At 41.8% G+C, this 25,225-nt stretch overlaps 1 protein-coding gene across 1 annotated transcript in view; it reads left to right on the forward strand.

Moving 5' to 3' along the window:
* Positions 1-25,225, forward strand: part of ttll7 (tubulin tyrosine ligase-like family, member 7) — a 60,690-nt gene that overhangs the window by 25,408 nt on the left and 10,057 nt on the right. Inside the window, exons 9-17 of the mRNA XM_070909352.1 lie at positions 1,234-1,328; positions 3,242-3,389; positions 4,629-4,702; positions 7,717-7,852; positions 13,809-13,895; positions 16,280-16,508; positions 18,517-18,812; positions 20,125-20,259; positions 24,014-24,094. Coding sequence (XP_070765453.1) covers positions 1,234-1,328; positions 3,242-3,389; positions 4,629-4,702; positions 7,717-7,852; positions 13,809-13,895; positions 16,280-16,508; positions 18,517-18,812; positions 20,125-20,259; positions 24,014-24,094 — 1,281 coding nt within the window. The remainder of the gene's footprint in view (positions 1-1,233; positions 1,329-3,241; positions 3,390-4,628; positions 4,703-7,716; positions 7,853-13,808; positions 13,896-16,279; positions 16,509-18,516; positions 18,813-20,124; positions 20,260-24,013; positions 24,095-25,225) is intronic.

Genomic DNA, 25,225 nt, shown 5'->3' on the forward strand with positions numbered 1-25,225 from the left:
AGCAGCTAGGTAAAAAATCTCTTCCCCAATTTCTATATACTGCTTTTCACAGGTCCCTACATGGAGTATATATATTTTCCTTATGCCGTCAGGCCATTGTCTCCATCTTACTACAGGGTGAGGTTCTGTGTAGTGATTCACTGCACACCTTTTAAGTCAGATATCCCTTTGTGCTGAAGAAATTCCTCTAAAATTCTCACAGGTACTTCCACTCATTCAACAAATGCACCTTTATTAAAGCTATTATAAATCTAGTAACACTAAAAGGTGCCAACCGTACTATTGTTCCCAAATGAAAAACAAAATAGGCGGTTTGAGCATTTGAACGATGTTAGGAGGAGACCTGACTTATCTAAAAAATCAAGGTTTATCAACCTAAGCCAGCCTTTCAGTGGGCATCTGTTGCATTGTCATTTGAAGTCACCTCATAGGAAGACGCTATTCCAATCACGGTTGCCAGTTCATTCACCCTCCCTCCGCACTTCTCTACATTTGCTGGTCCTTTTGTTGTCTCAAACAATCTCTGTACACAGAGGGAACATAACAAAGAGTAAAAGGGAAAAATTGATTTGCTGTGTCAGGTATAATAAGTGATATCTGAATACCTTTCACTGGTGCTAGAAATTGTTCTGTTAAGAAAGGTAAGCTGCTCTTGAATTTTTCCCTGGGTGATACTGGCTTTTGTACCTCAAATCACAGGTGGCTTATTCTGTTCTCGCTCAGCTGACTCTCTCTGAGCGCTCTTGATTGTATATGAAGGCGGTGAGCTCAGCGGTGGTAATTCGCTGATGCTCACAAAGAGATTACTGGTGGCTGTGGTACGGATAGGTGTTGCAGTGCCTGGCATACTTAGATTCTAGACTCATGGACAGCTTGCTGTGGTTGGCTGAAAAGGGCAGGTCCACTAATCTGGTGACAGTTTAACATACGCAATCTGTTGGTATGTGTGCACTCATTCACACAAATGCTCTTCCTCAAGCACAGACGCATCAGTGTCTAAGGCCTTGAAAGTGTCCTTGAAACGGTCTCTTTCTCCCCTCTTCTCTGCTGTTTCCTCTCCTTCTTGTGGGAACATATCTCTTTTTTTTTTCTAAAGATGCCCTAAATCCACTCCTGTAATTGCATAGCATTTCTGTCTGCTGAATTGAGAAGAAAGAAAAAATGAGTTGAAGTAGAACCCCCCCCCCCCGGAATATTCTTCTTTGAATGTTTCTCTACTCTTTTCTCTGGCAGATCAATCGAGCTCCGAGCTTTGGGACCGATCAGAAGATTGATTACGACGTGAAGAAAGGGGTGCTGCTCAATGCTCTCAAACTCCTCAACATTCGGTACTGTTCTCCACCACGGTCATACACACAGATAGACACACATGAATTGCATCTAGAGGCCCATTAAGTTTCATGTGCAGGGCAGGCAAGGTTCTCGTCAAACTTTATTTGGCTGAATGTTTAAGGATTTCAATCGATTCTTTCAGTTTTCTCTTTTTTGGCAACCCTGAAAATTTCAGAATTACTGTGATGCACGGCACAATTCAGCCTTTATTTGGTTTTGGTTTCAAAATGATGACACAGTAGTGACATTAGTCTGAAACTAACAGGAGGTTTGAGCTACGGACAAAAGGAATTGCTGTACTTTTTTTAAATGTATGTGTTGGTGCTGCTGTGGTGGATACAAAGACAGATAATGGCCAAGGTGCAAAGCTTTGCCTCTATTGTGCGCTCTGTACACCCTTCAATCAGACACGCTGTGTGTGCGTGTGTGTGTATGTGTGTGTGATAGAAACAGGATAACAGTAAGTTATGCTATGTTATCTGTATTTCAGAGTCTACATTGTTTACCCTGCTCTGTACATTTACATAAGCTTCTTTTACTTTGCTTTGCGGGTGTATTTGTTTTCCTGTTTAGGTTACACATACTGTTCTTCTTGTTGTAATGTGTTTTTTGTACATATGTAGTGTGTGTGTTTGTGTGTGTTAGTGTTTGCTGGCATGCTTTTCTGTCCCCTGGCTACAGTGAGCCTGTCCACTGATTGATCATCGCACACCAGACCTCTGGATCTCTGCTCTCTTTTTCTCTTTTTCTCTCTGTGCTTGTCTCCTCTTACTGCTCTAAATATAGTCTCAACTCTACTGGTCTCACGCACACACACACACACACACACACACACACACACACACACACACACACACATATACACAATGGATCAATTACATGCAGCACCATAGATCTAGTTTGGCCTAGTGTGGAGCGTGGTGCAGCCATCCCACATAAAAATGTGCTCCATCCTTCCGCCCAGCTTTAGTCGGCACAAACAAATCTCTTATCAAAATGATTTGTTTCATGTCTGATGTTTGCTGTGTTCCCACAGATTAAAAGGAGAGATTTGATTATTTCATGACAAATAAATCGTAGGAGGCCTTGAAAGGCGGCGGGGAGCTCTTTCCACTGGACAAACTGCTTATGTTCATGCTGGAGTGAATGAGGGCTTTGTTCTACCTCGCTCACTTTTCCCTTATATAGTAATGGCTTTGCTTCCCAAAAGGGAGGGGTTGGTGGTGTGTAGAGGTGGGGTCGGCTCTCAACTCTGCTCACAACACCAACTGTATCAACCTGGGATCAATTCAGACCCGGCCGGGCATGGACATTGATAAACCTCAGCCCCCCAACAGCACTCAATATCCAATTTAAAGGGCCAGCGATTGACTAAAATGAATTGCCCTTTCTCCAGACCGCAATGGCCCACTTGTTCAGAATTAGCTGTCTGGTCCTGTTCATCCTGGGGTTTGTGTCTCTATCTTTATCTCTGTATTGTTGAATGTTTTGTGAGAGTTTTTCTTTTTTTTTTTTTTTAACTACCACAATGATGTGTTCAAAAGGCAAATTCAGGTCAGTCTACCAGTTGGGGATGAGACCTGCGTGTTGTCAAACTTGAAAACGTTTTTTTCTACTGATAACATCGGTTGAAGTATGTAGTCTTGTGTATTCTGAAAGAACTCTTACAACATCCTGTCCTGAAATACAAATGAGAAAGGGAAAGAACACTTAAACAGTTTAAGACAACAGGATTTCAGTCATAGTACATTTTTGTCACCACAGCAGCTAAACCTGTGACAGAAAACTAACACAGAAAATGCACAGTAACGTTTCCATTCTTAGATACTGTACTTCAATGGTACTGCAATCTTTCCTTACATTTAAATGTGCAGTCACTTGACTCTGTACTTCTTTTATGTTGATCCAGAGCCAGTGATAAGAAACGCAACCTGGCCCAGCAAAAGGCAGAGGCTCAGAGACGGCTCTACGGACACGGGTCCATGAAGAAACTCTCGGCTGCATCCTCGGACTGGGAGAAACAACGTCACACACTGGAGCGAAGGAGAGAAGAGCTGGTAAGGCATAAACAAATTATGAAACTATGAAACTTGATTTAAACCTTCGTATTCACTTCAGAAGGATTTGCTGAGTAAGACTGTGCTTCACATTTATACAGTTACAAAAATTCCCACCTGGGATCTGCCTTGTAAAACTACAATGGTCTCTTGCTGGCAACTAACCAACTGCATTGGAGCATCTGGGATGCTAAGCACCTGTACAAGGTGGTGCACTTTGACTATGGTCAAGGGAGTTAAGAGCGAAACTCATTCATTTCCCCACCCAGACTTTCAAAACCAGCCTGGGAACTAAAACAATGGCTGTACAGTAATAAGCCCCGATCATTAGTCATGAGATACCCTTTAAGCCTTTTAGGCCACACAAAAATGAGCACAAAAGGTGGATTTGCTTCAGCAATTAAGGGACAGGTGCTCATCAGAGATGTGTTCAGAGGTATCTTCAGAAACATTTAGTAAACACACCAATCAGTAAGGAAAAAAATAAAATTAGAAATTCTTATTATATAGGACATATTCACTTAAGTAAACAACCAGACAATACACCAGTGTGTTTGTGTTATACACGTCAGAATTGAAACAAGAAGGAGAAGTTGAAGGGAGAGGAAAAGCCTGAGCAGAAACGTTCTTCTTACTCTACGTTGAAAGAGTCAAAGACAGAGACAAGCATACCATTTAATTATTTTCTCTTTGAAATGAAGGAGTTTAGGGAAGCTTTTCTCCTCTTTATGGGGAAAAGTGGCAGCTACTAGTACTCTACGCCTCGCACCCTCTTTGATTAGCCTTTTGATCAGCCACGGCAGTAATCAGTGGGAATAAGGAAAGATGGCGTCGAGGCACCATTTTAAAAAGGGCACTACCTCATCTTTAAGTGCTGTTATGGCTGAAGTGCGAGACCAGGTTCAGGTCTATTGAAGGCACACATCGCTCAGAGCTCAATGATACTGCAGTGCCAGTGGTGGAGTGAACCCCTCCTCTCTGCTTTATGCCAAATAGGCCAACTGAGCTCCACAATTATACCTTGTAACATATTAATAAGAGAGTACATGGAAAAATGCCTCTATAATTATGAGTCATTGGTAGGTGAGACTACATTTTTCTTACCTTTCTCCTCGCTTGCCTACTCGTTTTTAAGACTTCTATTCTTTCTTTATGTCTGATTGAAGATAAAGTAGGGGTGGCAGTGACCTTCGCCCGAGAGATTTAGTATTTTTTCCTTTGGTTTTCTCTTATTTCTAGAAAGAGCGACTGGCACAGGTCCGCAAGCAGATCTCCAGGGAGGAGCATGAAAAGCAACATCTGGGGAACTACAGGTAAAGAAGAGGCAAACAGCCGGGGAGAGGGGGCTCTCCCTCCAGAAACTCCACCCACTATACCGATTCCTGCTCCGCTTACATTTATGGGGTCATCTGCAGAGCGCCAGGCTCTCAGGAGAATAAATAATGCTACTGCAGAGAGAACAAACAAAAGAGAGCACCCAATGTTTTGAGAGCGTGAGATGGAAGAATTAAGACAGAGAGAATATGTAAAATAGAAAGGGAGAATGGAAATCAGAGGTATTGTGTCATGGGAAGGTTCAAATTGTTACTCCTCTATGCACAATATTTCAGCATTGCAGAAATTCAAATTAGCATGTATACTTTGCATGCCTACTGCAAGCCATTCTCCATCTCCTCGATCCTTTTCTCCTGCAACTCCAGCTGGGACTTTGGAAGACATTGAGCGTGTCAGTTTTTAATAGTCACCTCACAGACGGACCAGATCCACCTTACAGCATGACTCAGCAACACCAACTTCTAATTTGCAGCTTATCCATTGCAAATTGTCAATGCTCCTTCACTCCCTCAGTTTCTCTTCCTGCCTCTGTCTCTTTATCCAACATGTACACACATACACATTTCCAGGTCTTGATTTTCTTTCTCTCTCTCTCTCTCAATTTCTTGCACACACAGACAGACACACACACGCCTACACAATTGGCTCACACACACTTACCCTTCTTGCTGTCACACCAAAGTGTAAGTGACTTCTTGACTCATCACTTGACTGAATGGCTAGTCAGAATGCTGATCCCAGCCTGCATGAAGTGCTGTCACCTCCTTCCTCTTCTCCGACACGCAGCCAGACAGTCAATCAGACAGGCTGAGGTCTGTCTGGAGCACCCCTAATAAAGACCTCTTAGCATTCAAATGGTGTCCTGGCGCTGCACTGGAGTCTGATTAACACACTGCTTCTCATTAGATGAGTTCGGGTAATGAACTTACTTACATTCGGCTATTAGATGAAACTTGCATCAGGTACAGACAAGCCAGGACCCTGTGGCATCAGAGGGAAACCCAGCTGGTTGATGCCATTGTTGATGCTCATTTAACATTATTTAAGCAGTTGGAATCAGGAGGTTTGAGAGACACTGTTGACCAAGACGAAGACATCTTTTAACTGATGTAAGGGGAATATGAACATTAGTTTTGTCTTGAGGCAAATTGGGAACATGTGAGAGGAAAATAAGCTTCAGCCTTAACATTTTATTTATAAAATATTGCTGGGTCACCCTCACATAAAATGTCCATATGTTCAGAGATGGAAGGTGCCAAAAAGAGGGAGCAGTTAACACCCACTATTAAAGTGTTGACCTTATGCTTTTCACTCAAGTGATTTATGTTGCTCTTTGAGGATTGACAAGTTCTGCCTCTTTTCATATATTATCATTTCAATTCAGTTTATCCGGCTGTTATGAAGAAACTTTCCCCACATTTCTCAAAGTGTCTCTCAAGAGGAAGAAAAGAATCTGGTCCATGTACCTTAAAGGTGGTTGAAAATATGGCAGTTACAAAAACTTGCATATAGGATAGTGCCAAGGGCAGGAAATAAAGTGACTGGTTCATCTCAGGTCTCTCATCATTCAGTAGTTGCTTGATTTGAACTGCACTAACTAAAGTAATGCATAGAATTGGGTCAACTTCTCAACAATATGGAAATCATGAACCCAGAACAGCATCTCTGCATAAAATTGTTAAGTGGCAGATGGGGTGCAGTAAAAGTTTTAATGGGGAAACTGTGCAATATTAAACTTGACTTGGCATTGTACTTGCACTATAATATACAGCTCAGATGCTGATATGTGTGAATAGCTTAGTAGTAATAGCTTAGTAATCAATGTTTACAAAAATCAGCCTGTTAGCTTGGTCGTCATGACAGAAAATGTCCTGCTGCTGCATAAACATTGCATCCAACTCTATATCTTTGTGTTTTTTAAAAGGAGATCTGTACTTAAACTTTATCTCCCTGTTGATTCAAAAGGCCAACTCGGGAGAAGTCTGGCTCTAAATGCATCTGTGCAGACGCCAAACTATTTCCCTGCTTTTACACTCCACACTGGCCAGTGCTTATTTTGGTTAAAACACTCATTGTTTTGATTTGATGGCTAAAGTGATGGCTTGGGGGGAATTTGGAGATGTATTATGAGGATAACCAGGCTGAGGTTTATACATTTTCCTAATCCCCCCTAGTCCAAAGATAAACACTGTGCACTGTTAAAACTAAGCAGAACTATGCAGAACGTGTGAATAGGCACATTAGCAAAATGCAACAAACGTTTAAGTGCACATCTCAGTGAGTGTATGTCTGTGGGAAGCAGTGCGTTAATGCCTTACTCCATGTGAAAAGACTTGCTGAAGTTTGTTCAATTTCTTAACTCAAGGTCTCCATTAATACTTCTTTCTTACTCTGTTCTCTCTGCTGCCTCTTCTCTCATTCCCCTCCACTGATCCTGCCTCTCACCTTTCTTTTGTCTCAATATTATTTCACACCTCTCATTGAAATACTTATAATTCTCTCCGTCTGTTTCTCCTCCTGCTTGCTCTTTTACTCCCTCCTGCTGTGCCTCGACCTCTCTGTGCCTCACTCCATCCACTCCTCCCTCTTATTTCATCAATTTCTTCCACTCTCCATCTTTGTATTCCTTTTCTATTTCTTTCTTGCTCATTTTCTTCATCTGTCTGTCTCTTTGCCAACCCTTCCTCCACTCTTTTTCTTACCCTTCTTCTTTTCTTCTGTCTCCCTCCCAATTCTGTCACCACTCCTCTTCTCACCTTGTATCCCTCTTTTGCTGAACCCCAATCCCCCTCTTCTCTTTCTTTCTCTCCACCCCATCACTCCCACCCTAATTTTTTCTCTCTCTCTCTATTTCATCATTTCTTCTCTTTACCTTCTCATCCCCTTTCTCCCTGCATTGATGACCCTCCTTCTTCTCGCCTTTTCTTCCCCTTCTTTCTCCACTCCTCCCTCACTCTCCTTGCTTTTCTCTCTGTGTCTCTGCGGCCTACAGACGTATTTACCCCCCAGACGACAAGCTGCTGTTGGAGAAGTATGAAAGCCTGCTCTCGGCCGCCTTTCAGACCTTCCTCGCCGGGCGAGCTGCCTCACTTCAAAAGGAAATGAATAATCCTCTGAAACGAATGAAGGCACGTACGTCAGTGGCAGACTGTCACGCACACACACACATCATAGAAACCTGCAGAGACCCACACACAAACATATACACACAATATGCAGACACTTGTGGACAAGCACATGCCAAAGAAAAGAAACACACACGCATTTCTATTAAGATTCTGCCCACAGAGACAAAAAAGGATGCGCAAATAATGCGGAAAGTGTGCCGCAGTCCTTCGTATTTGTTAGAAGGTCTGACAGAATGTCCTTTTTCTCCTCTATCTGCCTCGCTTTCCCACTGTCATTCACTCTGTCTCTCCACAAATATTTATTGTGCTGTGTACATGAGCTTTTAAAAGCAAATCCAATCCCACACAACAATGTCATTTTTGTTTCTTTACAGTCAGACACTCTTCAGTTTTTGTATCTGCCTGTCTTATTTTTTTCTTTCTGTCAAAGTTAGTTGTGAAGAGGCTTCAAAGTTGTACAGTTACTGCCTACATATTTGAATGTACTTTCCAACATTTCCCACAAAAAGATTCAGGGACACACCTTTGAATGTATACATTTGAGTACATGCACACACAAACCTGTGTGGCTATAGATATGTGCATGTTTGTACAGGGGTAGAAGTCATTGTATGCAATCAAATGCCAAAGCCTCTCTGGTATGAGGAGGAATGTAGCTTCAGTTAAACTTTGAAGGTAAAGGTATGAAAAGATTTTGCAAAGGAGAGAAGGCGATTTCCTTACCACACAACATTACAGGAGAGAGGGGGAGAGTACGGAGAACAGAGAGGAATGTGGAGTGTTTAAATGGTGACGAGAGAAGGATGAGAAAAATAGTCGAGTAAAAGGATAGTGAGATGCTGATAAAGATGTTGAAAAGTTGTTTTGTCACTTTTGTATTTTTTGTAAAATACTTTTTGAAGTATTGTGACAGACTTCTATTATGAATACACTTTATGAATCAGGATGCCTTGAGTACAAAAAGTAAGCAATGGAAAGAGGCAATTTTCTGTTTTCAAGTCTGGTTATGTATTCAAAAAGAACAAATCAATGAAACAAAAAGATACGGAGAAAGGCATTGTGGGATATTAAAACACATGGAGGGAAGACGCATTGATGAGTAGGAAAGACACGGATGAAACAAAAAACCTTAAACGTTTTTGGCAACTGAATAGTAATAGGGAATACTGAATATGGATATTTTTGACAGTCGTATTGACATTACAAATTCATATCAAAGCACTGGGAGGAGATGTCATATGCAACTACTGCAGCTTTGGTAGAAACAAACCTACCTCAACAGCCTCCAGCCCTTTGCCGTTTGTTTTCCAGGAAGTTATTGTGTGTCCTTTCAAGAGTGGAATTTTTATAGAGATGTCAATCAAATCAGGCAGACTCGCAAACACCAGGCCGAGGTAAGTTTAATTTAGTCAACACACAGAGATGTGGCTCTCGTTCAAAGTAGGAAGGGAGAAAGACAATAAGAACAAAGGACGCTCTACAGTTTGCTATCTAATAACATGATCATGAGTGACAACTACACTGCCCTTATTAAGGGAGTGTGAGATACTCATCTTGGCAATTTATAGTAAAGAAAGGATGTTTCTGAATTTGAATACGGTGTTCAGCAGACCACAAATAATGCATTTAATTAAAATATTTAAATATTACCTTATTTTTATGTGACTTGTTAGGAAATTAGCTAGCTAATGTTAGCATTATCTCTCTAGCAGTTGACCTTTGGTATGTAGCTTTACTTCCTACGTGAAAGTATAAGTATAAATTATTAAGTATTAATTATAAAAGTATTAAGTGAGTAAAATTAAGTATTTTGTGCACCAGTCCCAGTGCTTTGGCCTATAACCCTGGTGGGATCTATAATTTATCATCTGACGTATATTGCCTGTTTGGCTAGTTTTTCCTGTTGCAAGGGGCCAGAGATCATTTGCCAGTGTGCCATCAACATATTTGTCAAGTCTGACAGACATTGTACCCGCAAGACTCATGTTTGCTGCCTTTGTGGGCTTCTCAGGGCCATGAATTGAAAAATGTCATGGATTGTCACACTATCCAAGAAAATAAAGTGTGTGTTGTAATCCTAGTGATAAGATGCTGATGCACTGCAGAGCACCCTTTCTGGCTTCATTGCTGTGCTGCAGACAACGCAGCTGTGGGTTACACTGGTTTCTACAGGGTTTGCATCACCCCTCTCCCCACTTCCATTACAGTTAGGTTGACAGGTATGCATCAAATCGTTAGTTCTGTTGTTAGCTATCTATGTTTTCCTACTTGCTCAGCTGATGTCTTCCCATTTCTACCGTTTTCCACGCATAAATACTGAAAATAAAAAATAAAAATGTTGTTGAGCAGGTGCATGCTCAGCTGGCCTGTAGTGCTCTGACAATATAATAAAACAGCACTAGTACACAAACTGCAAGTGTTGTCTGGGAGCACTCTACAATCAGTACTATGCTAGTGCTGTAAATGTACATAAAGCAGAGGGATATTAAGAATCTGTAAGGCTCATTTGTTTTTAGTTTTTAACCATTTTCACAGTTAAGTTAAGCAGTCTGGAGTAGTCTAGTAGATAGCTTTAAATAGATTTCCACATCAGATTTTATGATCTTGTGAATCTAGAAATTCTGTTTCCCGCTGTAAGAGGACTCTGTTCACTACAGTGTACGGTTCACAGACGGCTCTTGATGAGGACAGCTCAAAATGTACTTCCAGTAATAGACAGTAAAGAGGAAAAGAGGAAGAAAACACCAAAGAGCTGCTGACTGTGTTGCACATCAGGCAGAATTAAAAACACATCGTTGATGCGTAGCGCCTGAAACCAGCCAGTATCATCCAACTGCAGAGCATCTGCATTATGTTTTCGGGTTGTCCATCTGTCCGTCTGTCCCATTCTCATGAACGCAATATCTCAGGAACACCTTAAGGGAATTTCTTCAAATTTGGCGCAAACGTCAACTTGGACTCAATGAATGACTCAATGGACGTCAACTCTGCAGGAATGTCCTAAAACCCGGACATTAGTTTGCATTTGTGCACTTCCGGTTCCCTCGCCTCAAAGTCAATGAGGTTTTCTTGAATGGGTTTTTGGTTAGATGCCTAACCAAGTATCAAACTTTTGTTTGCCACAGGGCATATTTTCTGCAATAATCCAAAATCCATTGGAAAAATCCAAATGCCTTTTTGTCAAGGGAATCAGGGAGATGCTAACTTCTGGATTGGCCTACAAAAATACATCATCCCTGCAGCTCTATTTGGTTGTCAAAGGTCAACTTCACTGTAACCTCACAAAACACATTTTTGGCCGTAACATAAGAATTGATGCAGTAATTATGACAAAACTTCACACAGATGTTTAATGGGATACAACAATGAAGGTATGACATTTTTTATTCCCAAAGGTCAACTTCACTGCGACATCATGGGAAAACACTTTTTTGGCCATTATTCAACACCATAACTCAGAAGGGGAGATTGTGATCATATTTCACAGTTGGTCAGACACTGAAATACTTTTGACTCAAAGGTATAATTTAAGAATGAATTGGGCGAGTCCTGATTTCAGACACATGTTGACTGGGACGACATAATGAGTAAACAATAACTAGCACAATACAGGCTTTCCTCCAGCTTATCCATTCTACCTTTCACTTCCTGCCTCATTCTAAATTTCGAGCGTTATCAGAATCACATGACTGCAAACAACGCGCCTAGCTAATTGTGATCCTGTGAGTGAGTTTCACCTCCAGCTCATAGAGAGGCTTCACATCTAAAAATGTGAAAACAAAAGCAACATCTATGATAATCCTTCATTAATCAGTTCAACAATGTATATTCACTGGAATCATACATGTATCATCAATATGGGGATAACTTCGATTTAGCCAAAAATACACTTTATACCCTTTATTCAATTTCTTCCAGGTATTCACTACATATATTATATGAGTCTGGACAGACATGGATGTAAACTGCATATTGACTGATTGGGAGAAGCGTACAACACGGGGCAGTAATTCTAGTTTATGTAAGAATCTTTTAAGAATTGGGACATATTTTGTGCTGAATGGTGAGAGTTGAAGTGTCATTGTCTATTCTCTCTCTTCCAAGATGATCCTGCTGTAAGTTTTATTTTTCTAAAGGAATAAGCCAAGTTTTACCCACAGACATTTTCTGCTGGCTCAGGGGTATGTGTTTTTTTTGTTTTTTTTTACCATGGAGGAAATAAATTCCTAACCAGTGGAAAGCGTCTTCTGACTACATTACCACAGAAGACGAGACAGGGTCATCTGTCAAACAGCCAAGAAATATAGAGTCAGAGAAGGGCATGGTAGAAGCTGCTAGCAATAGAAAGACAATTACTGCTTCTTCAACAAAAATGTCTACAACAAAAGCTTGCTCTGAAAACCCCTGGACTGGACTACACACTTGGTCATCTGGTGCAAGTACTTTGCTTTGACAATATAGTTATAGCAAGGTACTGTAACAGGCAGCTGCATATTATGTGGGCTGACACACACAGAGGGTATAAAATATTGAATTTTCAAGTGATCCTTTAAAAAACATCATCTTAGCAAGTTTGGAAATACTTATTAGTGACAGCACAGCCAGTGATTGCTAAATAAGAGCTGTCTTCAATCTATGGAGCTGCATCATTTGATGTAGACTAACTGTGTTGTAAACACTTTAGAGAAAGTAAATAGCTTTCAGTTCATCTGTAATTTCTGTGTGTGTCAAGTTTGGTTTTCTCCCATGCTGTAAAACATGTCAAAACATCCATGTAATCTGCTTTGGTGTAATTTAACAAGGTAATAGGTCTCTAGTGGTTTTTAAAGCACTGTGGGTGGGGAAGCTTTCACCTCATGAAAGGTTATTGAGTGGTAGACTTTTACGAGTAAAAGGCCTCTAGTTTCTAAATAAATTCTTCAAAGCAAGGCAAAGTTCTGTTTTCTTATTGTTTTTAATTATCAAGTTAAATAAATGTAAATAAACTAAACTCTCTCGAGACATAAGCAGCTGCAAATCTTAGGTACGAATGCTGCAGTAGACTGCTATCACACTGATTTTCAACATAGTCCTCATTACTTAATACTTAAATATCCACATAGATAATGTGCCTTTTGAATTGATTCACCCAACTAACTAACTCACTTAGCAATGACCTGTTAACTCTCTTTGTAAACCATCACACACATAAATAGAATAGTGAGGTATATATATATATATATATATATATATATATATATATATATATATATATTGTATATAGATAAAGTAAAAAGACACAATTTTCATTTAGAGAAAGGCAAAAGCCCACAAAAAATGTGTCTGTGCCCATGGATGCAAACTTTAAGACACATGAACTTCCAGACGTGGGAATATGCTGCTGTACACATATGTACACGCACACAAATGTTCATGCACACACACCATCACTGAGAGCCAGGGGCACAGTGACCTTTTCACGGACCCCAGAAAGCAGCTTGATGGCTAATCTGAGAGAAAACAATCACTTTTCATCTGTATTTGAGCAGCAAGTGGGAGCTTTTTATGTCCCAGATGTGAAGCAACATTAATCACCTTTGCCTGCATTTCAGCTACGGCCAAATGGCCAAGGCCCCAGCATATTGGCGACGACCGTGATGCTGCCTTTTCCAGCCTCTATGAGAGCTGCCAAATAGCAATGCTATGTTCAGCCAGGGCCCCCAGATAAGGCACATATGCCTGTGAAGTCAAACTTTTCCTTATTTTCTCACACCTCATTTTGACTTCAAAGTAATTAGAGATATGAAACATCAAAGAATTTTAATTATTCGTTATCAGTTATCAGTGTATCATCAAGATTTAACTACCCTGTTAGGCTTTGCTGACGCTTTATACTGTATGCTCCTTATGTAACATAAAACATCACCTTTGGCATATTCTCATCTACCTTGTGTTTGCGGTATGTGTTAATGTGTAGGAGGAGGACATCTTGGATCTGCTGGAGCAGTGTGAACTGGACGACGAGAAGCTGATGGGCAAAACCTCCAGGCAACGAGGCCCTAAGGTGGGTGAGAGTAAGAGAGAGGTAGAGAGACACAGAAACCAAGAGGGAGGAGGGAAAATAAGGGCCACATGTCTCAAGGGACCTGAGAAAAAGTGCAAAGAAAAGTGTCAGAAAGACAGAAAGAGGGAGGGAGGGGAGGAGGCAGGTAGGCAGATGCCTGGAGCTAACGCCCACAGAAAGCACATAGGACGTGATTCAGAAAAATACAGAGGGGGTAGCGGGTTAGGGGAGGAAGAAAAGAATCAGAAAGAGGCCCAAAGAAAAGATCCAACTCCCCTAGGGGACAGCTGTCAGGCTGTCTCTCTCACTCTCTCCATGCTATCTTTCTTTCAGTCTATCTCCCCCTCTCTCTCTCTCTCTCTCTCTGTCACATACACCTATACGCCCCCTCGATTTCCCACGACAGCACATTACTCCCTCCATCACCTTGCTTCACTCCCCTCCCGTCACCTCTCCATCCCCGTTCTCTCCTTGCACATCTACATCCATCCCTCACTCGAGGGCTAAATTGGCTGGAACACTCAAAGAGTATGTTAGGGACTCGACAGGGAAGTTTAGCGCTGCATTAGAGAGGCCTTAGCTGAAATGAGGACTTGTTCAGACACAATCACTGTTGTCCAAATTAATTTGGACCCCGTCAGTTTCAATGCTGCTGAGTGTGCGGAGAGAGACGTTGAGAGCAGGGGAAAGAAAGAGCTGTGACGGATAGATTCACTCCTCTGGGTGTAGTGCTCGCAAGCCATCTGGTGAAACTGAACCAACGAGTGTGCGAAAGCTAGAAGAGAGGAGTGAGGCAAAGGGATTAGAGTCAGGGTTTTGAGGGAAGGAAGGGGCCGCTATGGTTTGTTATCGCTGAGGAATGAGGACGAGAGGTGGAAGGCAAGGAAGGCAGGAAGTAAAATGGTGAAAGAAGGGAGAGCTACTTTCAGTTTTCTTTCTCTTTTTCCCCCTTTTTTTATTGTCTTCCTCTGTCTTTTTGACTCCTACCTTTCTAATTATGACATACACCTTGTCATATTTGTTCCTTTTGGTGTTGGCCTCATCCCTCACCTTTCTCCTCAGCTCACCATTTAGTTTTGTTTTACCCAATCTCTCTTCACACATATCCAAAGTTTCTTTCTCTCTCTCTCCTCGTCTATTCAGTGTCTGGCATTCTCTCTTTGCCTTGCTCTCCACTGTTTATCCACTGTCTGTTCCTGTCTCCTTGTCTCTCTCCACTCGTATGTTCAGTGTCCTTTTCTCTCTCACTCTCATTTCCGCTCTCCCCGTCTATTCAATGCCTCCTCTGTTTCTCCCCGCTGCCATACTCAGATTCACCTTGTCCTCCTCTTTATTTCTCTCCCCATCAATCTGATGTTCCCATCTTCCCTTTTATTTTCCTCTCATGTATTTAATCTCTCTCTGTCTCTGTCCTCCTCTATCACTCACCCACACAGCTAGCTAGCGGTGACTGTGTAAGCCCTGTGATCACTTCCTGCCCATTAATTTGGGTGGCCTGACAGCACTGCCCGAGCCAACAGTTGAATAACAGATGAACAAATGCTTTATTAATGCTATCAGTGTGTCCCCTTCCAGGATGTGATACAGACACTCAACTTAATGAACTCCTACCTAAAGAAAAAGATGTGTTTGTGTCATGATTTCATGTGTGCAGAAGTCAGCCACTTAGCTGAGATTATCATCCTACAATCTTTGTCATTAAAAGAAATTACATTTTGAGTTTCAGAATTCAAGTCTCACAGTTGCTCCAACATGACATAAGTCTTTTCACTTGTGTCAAAGTGGGAACATCACAGACGTCTTCAGAAGTTCCAACTGCACTTGTACACACAGTCGTTCTCTCGTATCATTTACACAGAACGTCAGATATGTAAAACATTTAATATCTTTGAAACTTTTACTGAGTTTAACCTTTACATATCCTGGTCAATTTTGTTCAAGGTACGAAGCCACTCATGTTCCTATTCATACTTACAGCCAGGCTCATAAAGGAGTGCATGTGTAATTGTGTGTCTGTGCATAATGAGCCTGCAAGCAAACATACACACATGTGGGCACGCCGTGTCACCACCAGGTCTCCCAGTGACAGATGGTAATGGACTGAGGGTGAGGAGAGGCTGAGGGAGGCTGACAACATCTCAATGTCTTTATGTTTAAGTGTGTGCGTGTGCTTGTTTATTCTTGTACTTATGTCCTTGTGAGGGGCTGTTTGAGTTTTAGACCTTTGGAAGGAGGAAAAATTTGGATGGTTGGTCTGTGTATATGTGAACCAATTCTTCTACTACATGGATCTGGGTATGCACATTCTGCTCTTAATGATAGTATGTCTTGTGAATATATGCGTATTTGCCTCAGGTGTCTATATCTGTGTTTGTCCCTGCCAGCCTTTGACCGCCATGCCAGAATGCAGTCAGACTCCACGACGTCAACGACCAGACTACCTGGCTGACTTTACCAGTGGAAGCAGTGCTGATAACTCCTGCTCGTCCTCAGACGAAGAAGAGGAGGAAGAGAGGAGGAAAGCAGGAGGAGGAAGAGGCGGAGAGAAGAGAGAGAAGAAAGTTTCCTACGACCTTGGGGACAGCAAGGAGAAGAACTTGGCTGAGCGCTCAGGTAAAGCGGCAGGATGTATAAAAGTGTCCAAGAATGTCTTTATTAGGAAGCCAGAGCGTGGAGGTCTGACAGGGACCTTGTTTCCTGCGATCTTTCTTTCTTTCTGTCTTTACTTTTTGCTTGCTTGCTTTCTCTTCATTTTGCTTGTTCTCTCTTCCTCCTGCCCTGTTTGTTGGTTTCTTTCTGTCTTAGCTGGAACCTTCCATCTGATAACAGCAGTTAGCATGATTGCTAAAACAACTTTTCAGTTGTGTAAATGTGCACAGTCAGACACTTACATTTTCAAGATTTGTATTAGACAGCAGAGATAGCGAGCGTGAATGTATGTGAGGATGCAATAATTGATCCTGTGACGCTACAAGCACATGACATACACTCCGGCCTGGTACACTTTCCACATTTCAACAGTTTGAAAAATATTCATAGCTGTACAGAACACATTTCCATATACATGCACATGCACTCACACTTTTTAAATACAAATGCTGAGAGTTTTGCTTTGATCAGTACCTACAGTGCACACACGTACACACTCTTGCAGCAGCAGTGTGGAGGCAGGTCGTGATGGTGAGAGCCAGCAGGGGCTACATTACAGATGTTCATCAGCCCACCAGTATTTATGTGCCTAATTGATGTGAAAAAGTGGTAGTAGATCCTTTGATTTTAATTAAAGTGTAAGCAGGGTGCTCATAGCCTGTGACTCATGGGATGAGGCTCTTTGCTGCCGAATTCCTAAGTAAAGGAGTTTCCTAGCTTCACACACTAGCTGGACACACACACAAATGTCGAAGCACTGAAAAGCACTTGAGGAAAGAAAAGTGTCCTGAACATTATAGTTCCAGTGAATGGAAGGTGAAGATAGGAGGGAATTTGATCGAAAGAGACCTTGAAAAATACCTTGTTGTTTACTTCGAAAACACCTTTGAGTTTAATGCTGAAATATCCCGTGTTATAGGAGTGATAAGTCTCAAGCATTCACACAAATTTGCATACATCAACTCACTTTCAGCTTTCTGAAGTAAGAAAGAGGGCACCTTTCACAGCTGTCTACGTGCCAGCCTTGGAAAGAAAAAATTATCCGGTTGCATTGTGGGCTGCCGGTTTTACCAGAATCAGAATCAGAATCAGAATCAGAAACTGTTTATTGCCAAGTAACATACATTACATTACATACATTACTGCTCAATAGAGAGGACCCTTGCATGAGCTCAATCTATTTGTCACAAAATAAGGAACAAATCAAAAGCCCAACTTTTGGACTGTGTGTGTGTGTGTGTGTGTGTGTGTGTGTGTGTGTGTATGTGTGTATATGTGTGTGCGTGCGTGCGTGCGTATGTGCAGATAGACGTGGCAACCCTGCCAAGCCCTACTCCATACCAAGCCACCAAAGAGCTGCTAGGACTAAGCCCCATAATGCTCTCATTTGGCAATGACCAAACCTCGGAAGGTTCAGCAGCCACACACACAAACACACATCGACAGACAGACACTTATAATCACTTGTGTGCACACTTGATGTCAAGACACACACACACACACACACACACGCACTGCACGAATAGTAAAACACACACTAATACACTGGCTGGTAGACAAGTTGGAGGAGTTTCAAGGGTGATGGAGAGTGTCAGTGTGGGTCTTCAGCTTTATTTTTTGTGAATTTGCGTGTGTTTTCCGTGTGTTTGTCTAGTGTGTGTGTGTCTGAGACAGAGAGCTGCCTTTTAATCCATCCCCAAACCAGACAGGACTACTGTTAGGTTTCTGGTTTCGACGACATATGCTGCGGTTGTTAATAACATACACTGGGCCACTGGGCCAGTGTGCCAGAGTGGGAGCATTTTAATGCCACACTTCATCTCCAAAGCCACCCCGCAACGGATGGAAAGCAGAGAGGAGAGCTTGGCAGTGACTGGGGCACTAAGACAGGAGGTGAAGAAAATAAATTTAAGTGTTACAGTGAGTCAATGTCCCTCCCTGCCCCCTCCCTCTCTCTTCTGTTTCTCTACAGGTCGCATGCACTGGAAACCTCCAATCAAGTCGCTCAAAACCAGTCCCGCCCCCTCTGCTTCCCCAACACTTTCTGGTCCAATCAGGCGCTCCATCTCCTGCCCTCGCTCAATTGCCTCCCTCTCATCGCCCAATGAGGTGCGGGCGTTGTCCACCAGGCCTTCCCCTACAGTACCCATGGCCACTCCCCTCATCAGGCCGAGCTCCGCCACGCTGCGCTCTCACTCACTGAGCCGCAGTGGCTCCGCCCACCGTGTGCCTCACAGCAACAGCCTGGGGACCATCCACTCCAACATAGTAAGTTATTTGACACACACACAAAGAAGGGTTTACCTCTTTACAATTCAGAATGTGTCAGATAAGTTGTCAGTCACAGAAAAGTATGCTAAATTCATTTTCAAATAGTCAAGCTGTCATATTGCTCACTGTGGCAATCCTCTGTTGATCCACTACTCCAAGTAGGTTTAAAGTAAACAATCAAGAATTACTTTCCAGTTTTATTTCACCAAAGTCTGAGGCACAAATTGTTCATCGTAGATTTTACCTTTCCCCATTGCTTTTCTCCTCCTGTGGTGTATATTGTATCCGGGCCCACAAGGAATTTCTTAAGAAGCTCCTTCAGTACTGTATAGGCCTACTGTAGTCCACCACAATGATCTGCTTTTATGTTGCCATCTGTTGCTTTCTGCCTGCCTCCTCCATTCCCCTTCCTTCTTTACAAGCTGGTAACCTTTGGATACAGTGGAATGAAATGAAATGGAGCAGAAAAAACAAAGTGGAAAACCTTTGTATTGAAAAAGGCCACAGAGTGCAAAGTGACAGGAGAATTTCTTTAGATTTTTCTTTTTACCTTCTTGCACACTTGACTTCCCTGTGGAAATCAAACATGTGGGGATAAGTACATGCTGGTGCAGGAAATCTCAACTTGCTCAGTGAATTGCTGTAGCAATAATAAAAAGATATTTTGAGAAGGTTATTTTTATACAAAGCATGTTACTGATACTGCTCTGTGCTAATTGCTACATAAAGAAAATAATGATCTGTGACTATAATAGGTGGCAGCATGATCATAAATTAATGAGCACTCAGGGCAAAAATGCTGCTCGTAAAATGTCTGTGAAATTTAAAGTTCCCCTGATAACTTGAAACAACAAATTTACATAATACAGTAATAACACATTACACCCTGCTCACATTGTTTGTTAACAAACACTCATGTGTGAATTCAACTTTATGCTCTCTTGTGCGGAGGTGATTTGGAGGAGCCCCCTACATAAATTGGCATTGATAAAATGTTGTCTGACACAAAATTAATTTGCCTTTATCGTCAGGGGAAAATACCATTAATTGACAGGTAATTAATAATGAAAAGAATCATTAATGGCAGCTGTTTAAGTGATTACATCTACTTAATGTACTTTGCTCTAAAACGTGAATGGTCCTGATAACTAAAACACCAGCTTTATATAAATGTCTCTTTCATGTCTGTTAATGTCATGCTGTATGTGTTGAACATGATATGACACTATAGTGTTTAATGAAACCTTTAGCTTAATATTAATGTATCTGTGTGCTCAATTGGTTTCTTTCTATTTGTGTGTGCGTGCAGGGTGATCCACTGATAAACCTGAGGAGTAAAGAGCAGGAGGCCGAGCTGGTGCGCCAGACTCTGGCCGCACTCACCGCCATGAGGATCAGGTTTCCGGGAAAAACCGAGGAAGAGGCTGAGGCTGTGCTGGATGAGGTGGGTGCACTATTTCTATTGTATTTGTGTGTGCACCTTATACAATAATCAAATTGTGTATTTTTGTATGTCCAAATGAGTCAGATTCAGAGACAGAAAATGTAACAAACTAGCGTAAGAAAAAGACAAATAAACCAGGAAGAGAAGGTGGAAATGAACATGGAGTACAAGTGAAATCCTGACCCTCTGTATTCCCAGAGCCCCGTCTGTGGCCAGGTGCGGTCATTCTGCAGCCTAACTAAAAGAGACCTCCTCGCCTCCATCCACAATAGCCTGTCCACTCTGGCTTGGCTCCCATTGTCTTTCAAATGACCCCAGTGACAACCTGTCGGTCAGTTTGCAGCCCTGCTCTATTCCCCACTGCTCCTTTGTATTAATCAGTGCCTCCTCTATTTCTGGTCAGATCTCTGTGTCCTTGCATTTGGTGCGTGTATGTGTGTGTTTGTACTTGTGTGTTTGTGCTATTGCTAAAGCTATTCATTCAATTTATTCATTCAACTGTACAAACAGTAGAAGAATTGGCTCCTATGCATGAAACACAGCAGTTTAAGTTTAATGCATGCACTCGCCAAACGTCTTTATTTGGTTTATGGAAAATGTCAAAATTGCAATAGAAAAAGCTATAATGGTTATTGCATTTTGTCAAAGCAATAAGAATAGAAAAAAACCCAAAGAGAGGCAGAGGCTCACCTTCAATTCACACCACAAGCAACACATCAGTGGCACAAAAGTACTATGAAAGCATCCATCCGTCCAATCTACACCGACTCTGACCTCTGATACGGCCGTCGCTGTCCTCAGAACCAGCTGTCTCTTCATCACCACAGGTCCCGCGGTGCTGAAAGGACAGCAGCCAGCCAGACTGTCTGCACCACGGTTACTAATGACAGAAATACCACCAAAACAAAAGGTTTTTAGTAGGCTACATGAGAGGAAGGTGTTTCTCTTAGTTTATTTATGTCACATTCTGGCCAAAGTGCAAGGTCAACGGTCCCTCTCTCACTTCCTTCAAAAAGCCAATGGGTAAAATAGCTGGGTGGCAAGAAGCCTTGCAAGGTTTTGACTCTGCTGTGCAAGATGTAGTCACGACAACTAGATGGCCATCATAGGTACCGTTGAGCAAGAGGCGACTATTGAATCACCAAATGCAAGCTGCTCAAGGTGGTCCTGGTGGTCTGAGAAACCCTGTAGAAGTTGGGTTGACATTATTTTAATTTATCAGTAAGACTCAGAAAAAAAAGGGCAGTGATTCAACTGACAAAATGCAAGCTGACTTGGGAGCTTCATTACTGGTGATTCGAGTCATTGATGTTTCGGGGGAAGCCCTAAAATCTTCACATGCAAAATCTTGCACCCAACCATCATAACCTTTCAAACATAAATGTAATTTGCCATGTGAATCTTAGTGATAGTCAGTGACATGTTCATCCTCAGTTCTTACTTACCTATTTGTTATTACATGTGTTGTAACACACATAAGGTCACACATAAGGGCTAATATTGATTGGATTATGAACATTTCTTAATACAATTCAGGTCAGTTCAAGTTTATGCAAGTGTTAAGCATATCGTTGTTATAATTAAGGTTAGGGCAAGCCACCAAGTAACTACTGCAAGTCCATACGATGTCCTCACAAGAAGAGCAAAAGCAGTTTGTGTGTGTGTGACATCTGGGTGTGTCGGGGTTGTGAGAGACAATTACCGCCACACCTGTACTGTTAACAAACCCTAATGAGAGCACCATGGAAACGCAGATGAGCAACTGCACCTGTGCTGCTCACTCTTTGCCTCAGGAGAATAGAAGTGTTCACTTGGCATGAAAACAATCTTTGGCAATTCATGTTTTCCATGATATAAAGTTGAGGTCTAATTGGACTAATGATGTGTGTGTATCAGAGTAATTGCCTCCTTTATCTTTCACTCAAAACCTGCTTTTTTTGGTCGCAGTTGGAACCACTGAAAGGTGAAATGTATCGAGTATGTTTTGTTGTGTTTTAATTGAGGGTAATCTGTGCACATATGAAACAAATGTGACAAATGAGCGTGCATCTTACCAGACAAGGTTCATAAGGTTCTTATCGAGAGAGAATACTCAACAAGCAAACTTTCTGGAAAGCCCACCAAAGTGTTCACTGTATACCTTAGCTCTGTATCTGTGAATGCTTGTGGATTGTTTTTTGTGTGTGTGTGTGCGTAAACATAAAGTTCACACTGGAGATTCCCAATGGGAGTACTGTTTGCAGGGGATCTAGCATGCTACGTGAGAGGTTTATGTGCACCAGTGGGGAGATGTAGACTAAGTCAACAGAGCAACAATAACAGTGCCTGTAGGTACACAGTGATGTTGGCACTAGGAGCAAGTGCATGGTAATATCCAGCACAGCTTTTGAGCATATGACACATGCCCCAAGGATTTTTGACACACCCGCAAAACATAGAACTAAAGATAAAGACTTGATTTTTCATTTATCCCTGAGTTGTGCTGCATTTAAATTCACCTAAAGATACCACACAAAAGTCTGTGACAGACAAGCACTGTATCTGTGAATGCTCGCCACATTTTACATGTTGAAATCATGTTTGAAAATGACCTCAAGACATTTTTCCATAGAAGAAACTTTGGCAGTCCACCTACTTACAGATAATTAACATTTCCATAAAATGTTTTACATGGCTCATATGTAAATAAAAGTAGTCATGTTCCTGTACAGGTACAAAAAATGGTTTGCGTATGGCATCCAAACCAGTCACGATAAATTAAGTTAGTTAAACGATGCTTTAAAGTCTCCGCCTTGATCATGGAGATCATTCTGAAGCCGGAGATTTGACTTTGAAGACTGACAGACTTCTGCAAGATAAAACCTACAGAAATTGTGTGTAGCTGTGTGTAAAACTGGCTGGAGATTGGTGCCAACATTTTAAAACTACGCACGAGGATAAAATAACATACAGTGTAGTGATGTGCAGCAGTAAACAATCCCTCCCCTCTTACAGTATATTTTCTGTAATGCAAGAGGGTTCCTGTTTCCAGATGCCAAGTATCACATAAGCATTGCAGCTTTATCTGTAATATTCCCATCATGTTCCAATATGGAACTTTTCCATAATAGAGACCTATGTGTGAAAGCCAAAAACACATTACGTCAACAGATAGGTGAACCAAGCAATGTCACAGATTCCATGTCTGAACTGAGGTGTGAAAGAAAGTCTGCCAGGAGGAGAAGTGACAGTGGGAATGAGCTCTAGACTTTGTCAGTATGTTCTATTTCTGATGCATTGTTATATCTTGAAAAACTAAAAGAAAGAACTTCAGGTTTAACTGTGCTCGAGCTTGAAAGTGACAAGTTCCTGTAGAGTAGCATGATGATGATACCTTCAACAAGGCCTGTCCTCATGTTTAAAATGCGTCTTCATTTCTCCTTGCAGGTGTCTTTCTAGCTTAATCTGTTCATTTTATTGTTGCTGTTTTTGGCAGCGATTGAACTGCACAGCACAATGACTGCCATGTAAAATCACTGTAGTAACCCTGGGCTTTGACGGAGGATTACTGGGAAACAGCAGATGTAATACAATGGCAGTGGAGTAGACTTGCAGTGTTCAAAATGATTCATATAAAATGCTCTGAGGGTGACTTTAAATATTTTGCTTGTTTGTAATTCTACTTCTTAAAGAATAGTGGTCTGTATTAAAACAAGTTTTGAGCATGTACAAAAGATTATTTTTCACGGTTTTAACCTCGACTTTTCTTCCACAGATCCTCGACAACTGGAAATACCATAAATCAAAGGTGGCCTCCTATTGGCTAGTGAAGCTGGACTCTACCAAACAACGGAAGGTGAGTCTGGAATCAGAGCCTGATTTACCCCTCCAGAGAACTGAAGGACAGGTCTCCGCGAGCTACTGATGTTCAGCAGAATATCCCTCTAAATTTCAGAATCAGAAGTCACAGCTTCCTAAGCGAACTAGATCATAATCCCAACAGACAGAGGAGAAGAGAAACATTTGAGGACTTTTAAAATAGAACATGCAAACCTGTCGCCTATTGGTTTCAAGTACAGATGCAGGGGAAAGCCTGGTGGAAACGTGGCCTTGAAATGCAGAGATTAACATGTCCAAATAGAAAAGAGTTGGGAAGATCTGCCAGGTATCTGTGGGTTTGAGAAAGACAAAGAGAAAGAAAACCTGAGCTTTGTTTAGTTTATTAACTTAATAATAACAGTGAAGTTCTCAGACACTATTGTCAGATAACAAACCAAATGATGGTTGAGATGATGGTTCATTTTTGGATGTTAATTCTTAGTCTTAAAAATGGGCCACATTTATCTTTTGACACCTGTATAAATTGCCTGCCTTTGCCCCCGCTGCCTCACAGTCTATACCGTCACCCTGTAAAGAATGGACGTTGTTAAAACCATTGGATACACCAGAATGTCACCGCTCCTACCTGTTCCTAAGAATGCTTTTGCACAACTTTTAAAACATGAAAATAATCCCCAAATCAAACATCAGAGAAAAAGACAAGCATGAAGATCATTATCATGTCAGACAGTGAGAAGCAGAGACACCAAATAGGATGTAAACAAAACAGAAGAGGGGACAAGACGTGAAATGGCATCCAGTAGGCGTGTCAGTAATGATGTGATCTCTCAGCCGCTGCTTTCTGCACAACTGTGCTCGGCTGTGTTGTGGGCTGTGGCGATGCGAGCTGATGTTTTATTTGGAGTGGAGCAGCCTAATGAGCAGCAGGCAGAGGTCAGGAATGTAGCGCCCACCGCTCTGCCATCTGATTACCATACCAAAACATATCTGTGTGTGTGTTTACTCATCTATCAGTTTGTCTGAGTGTGTATGCGCGTCTCGCTCGCCTCATATTGCTGTAGGGAAATCTGGCCTCGCATTGCAAACACACAGGCACACACACACACAGTCAGTCGGGCACGTCAGTAATGAGGAGCGGGGAATCAAA

This window comes from Enoplosus armatus, chromosome 7, assembly GCF_043641665.1.
Source record: "Enoplosus armatus isolate fEnoArm2 chromosome 7, fEnoArm2.hap1, whole genome shotgun sequence".
Lineage (NCBI taxonomy): Eukaryota > Metazoa > Chordata > Actinopteri > Centrarchiformes > Enoplosidae > Enoplosus > Enoplosus armatus.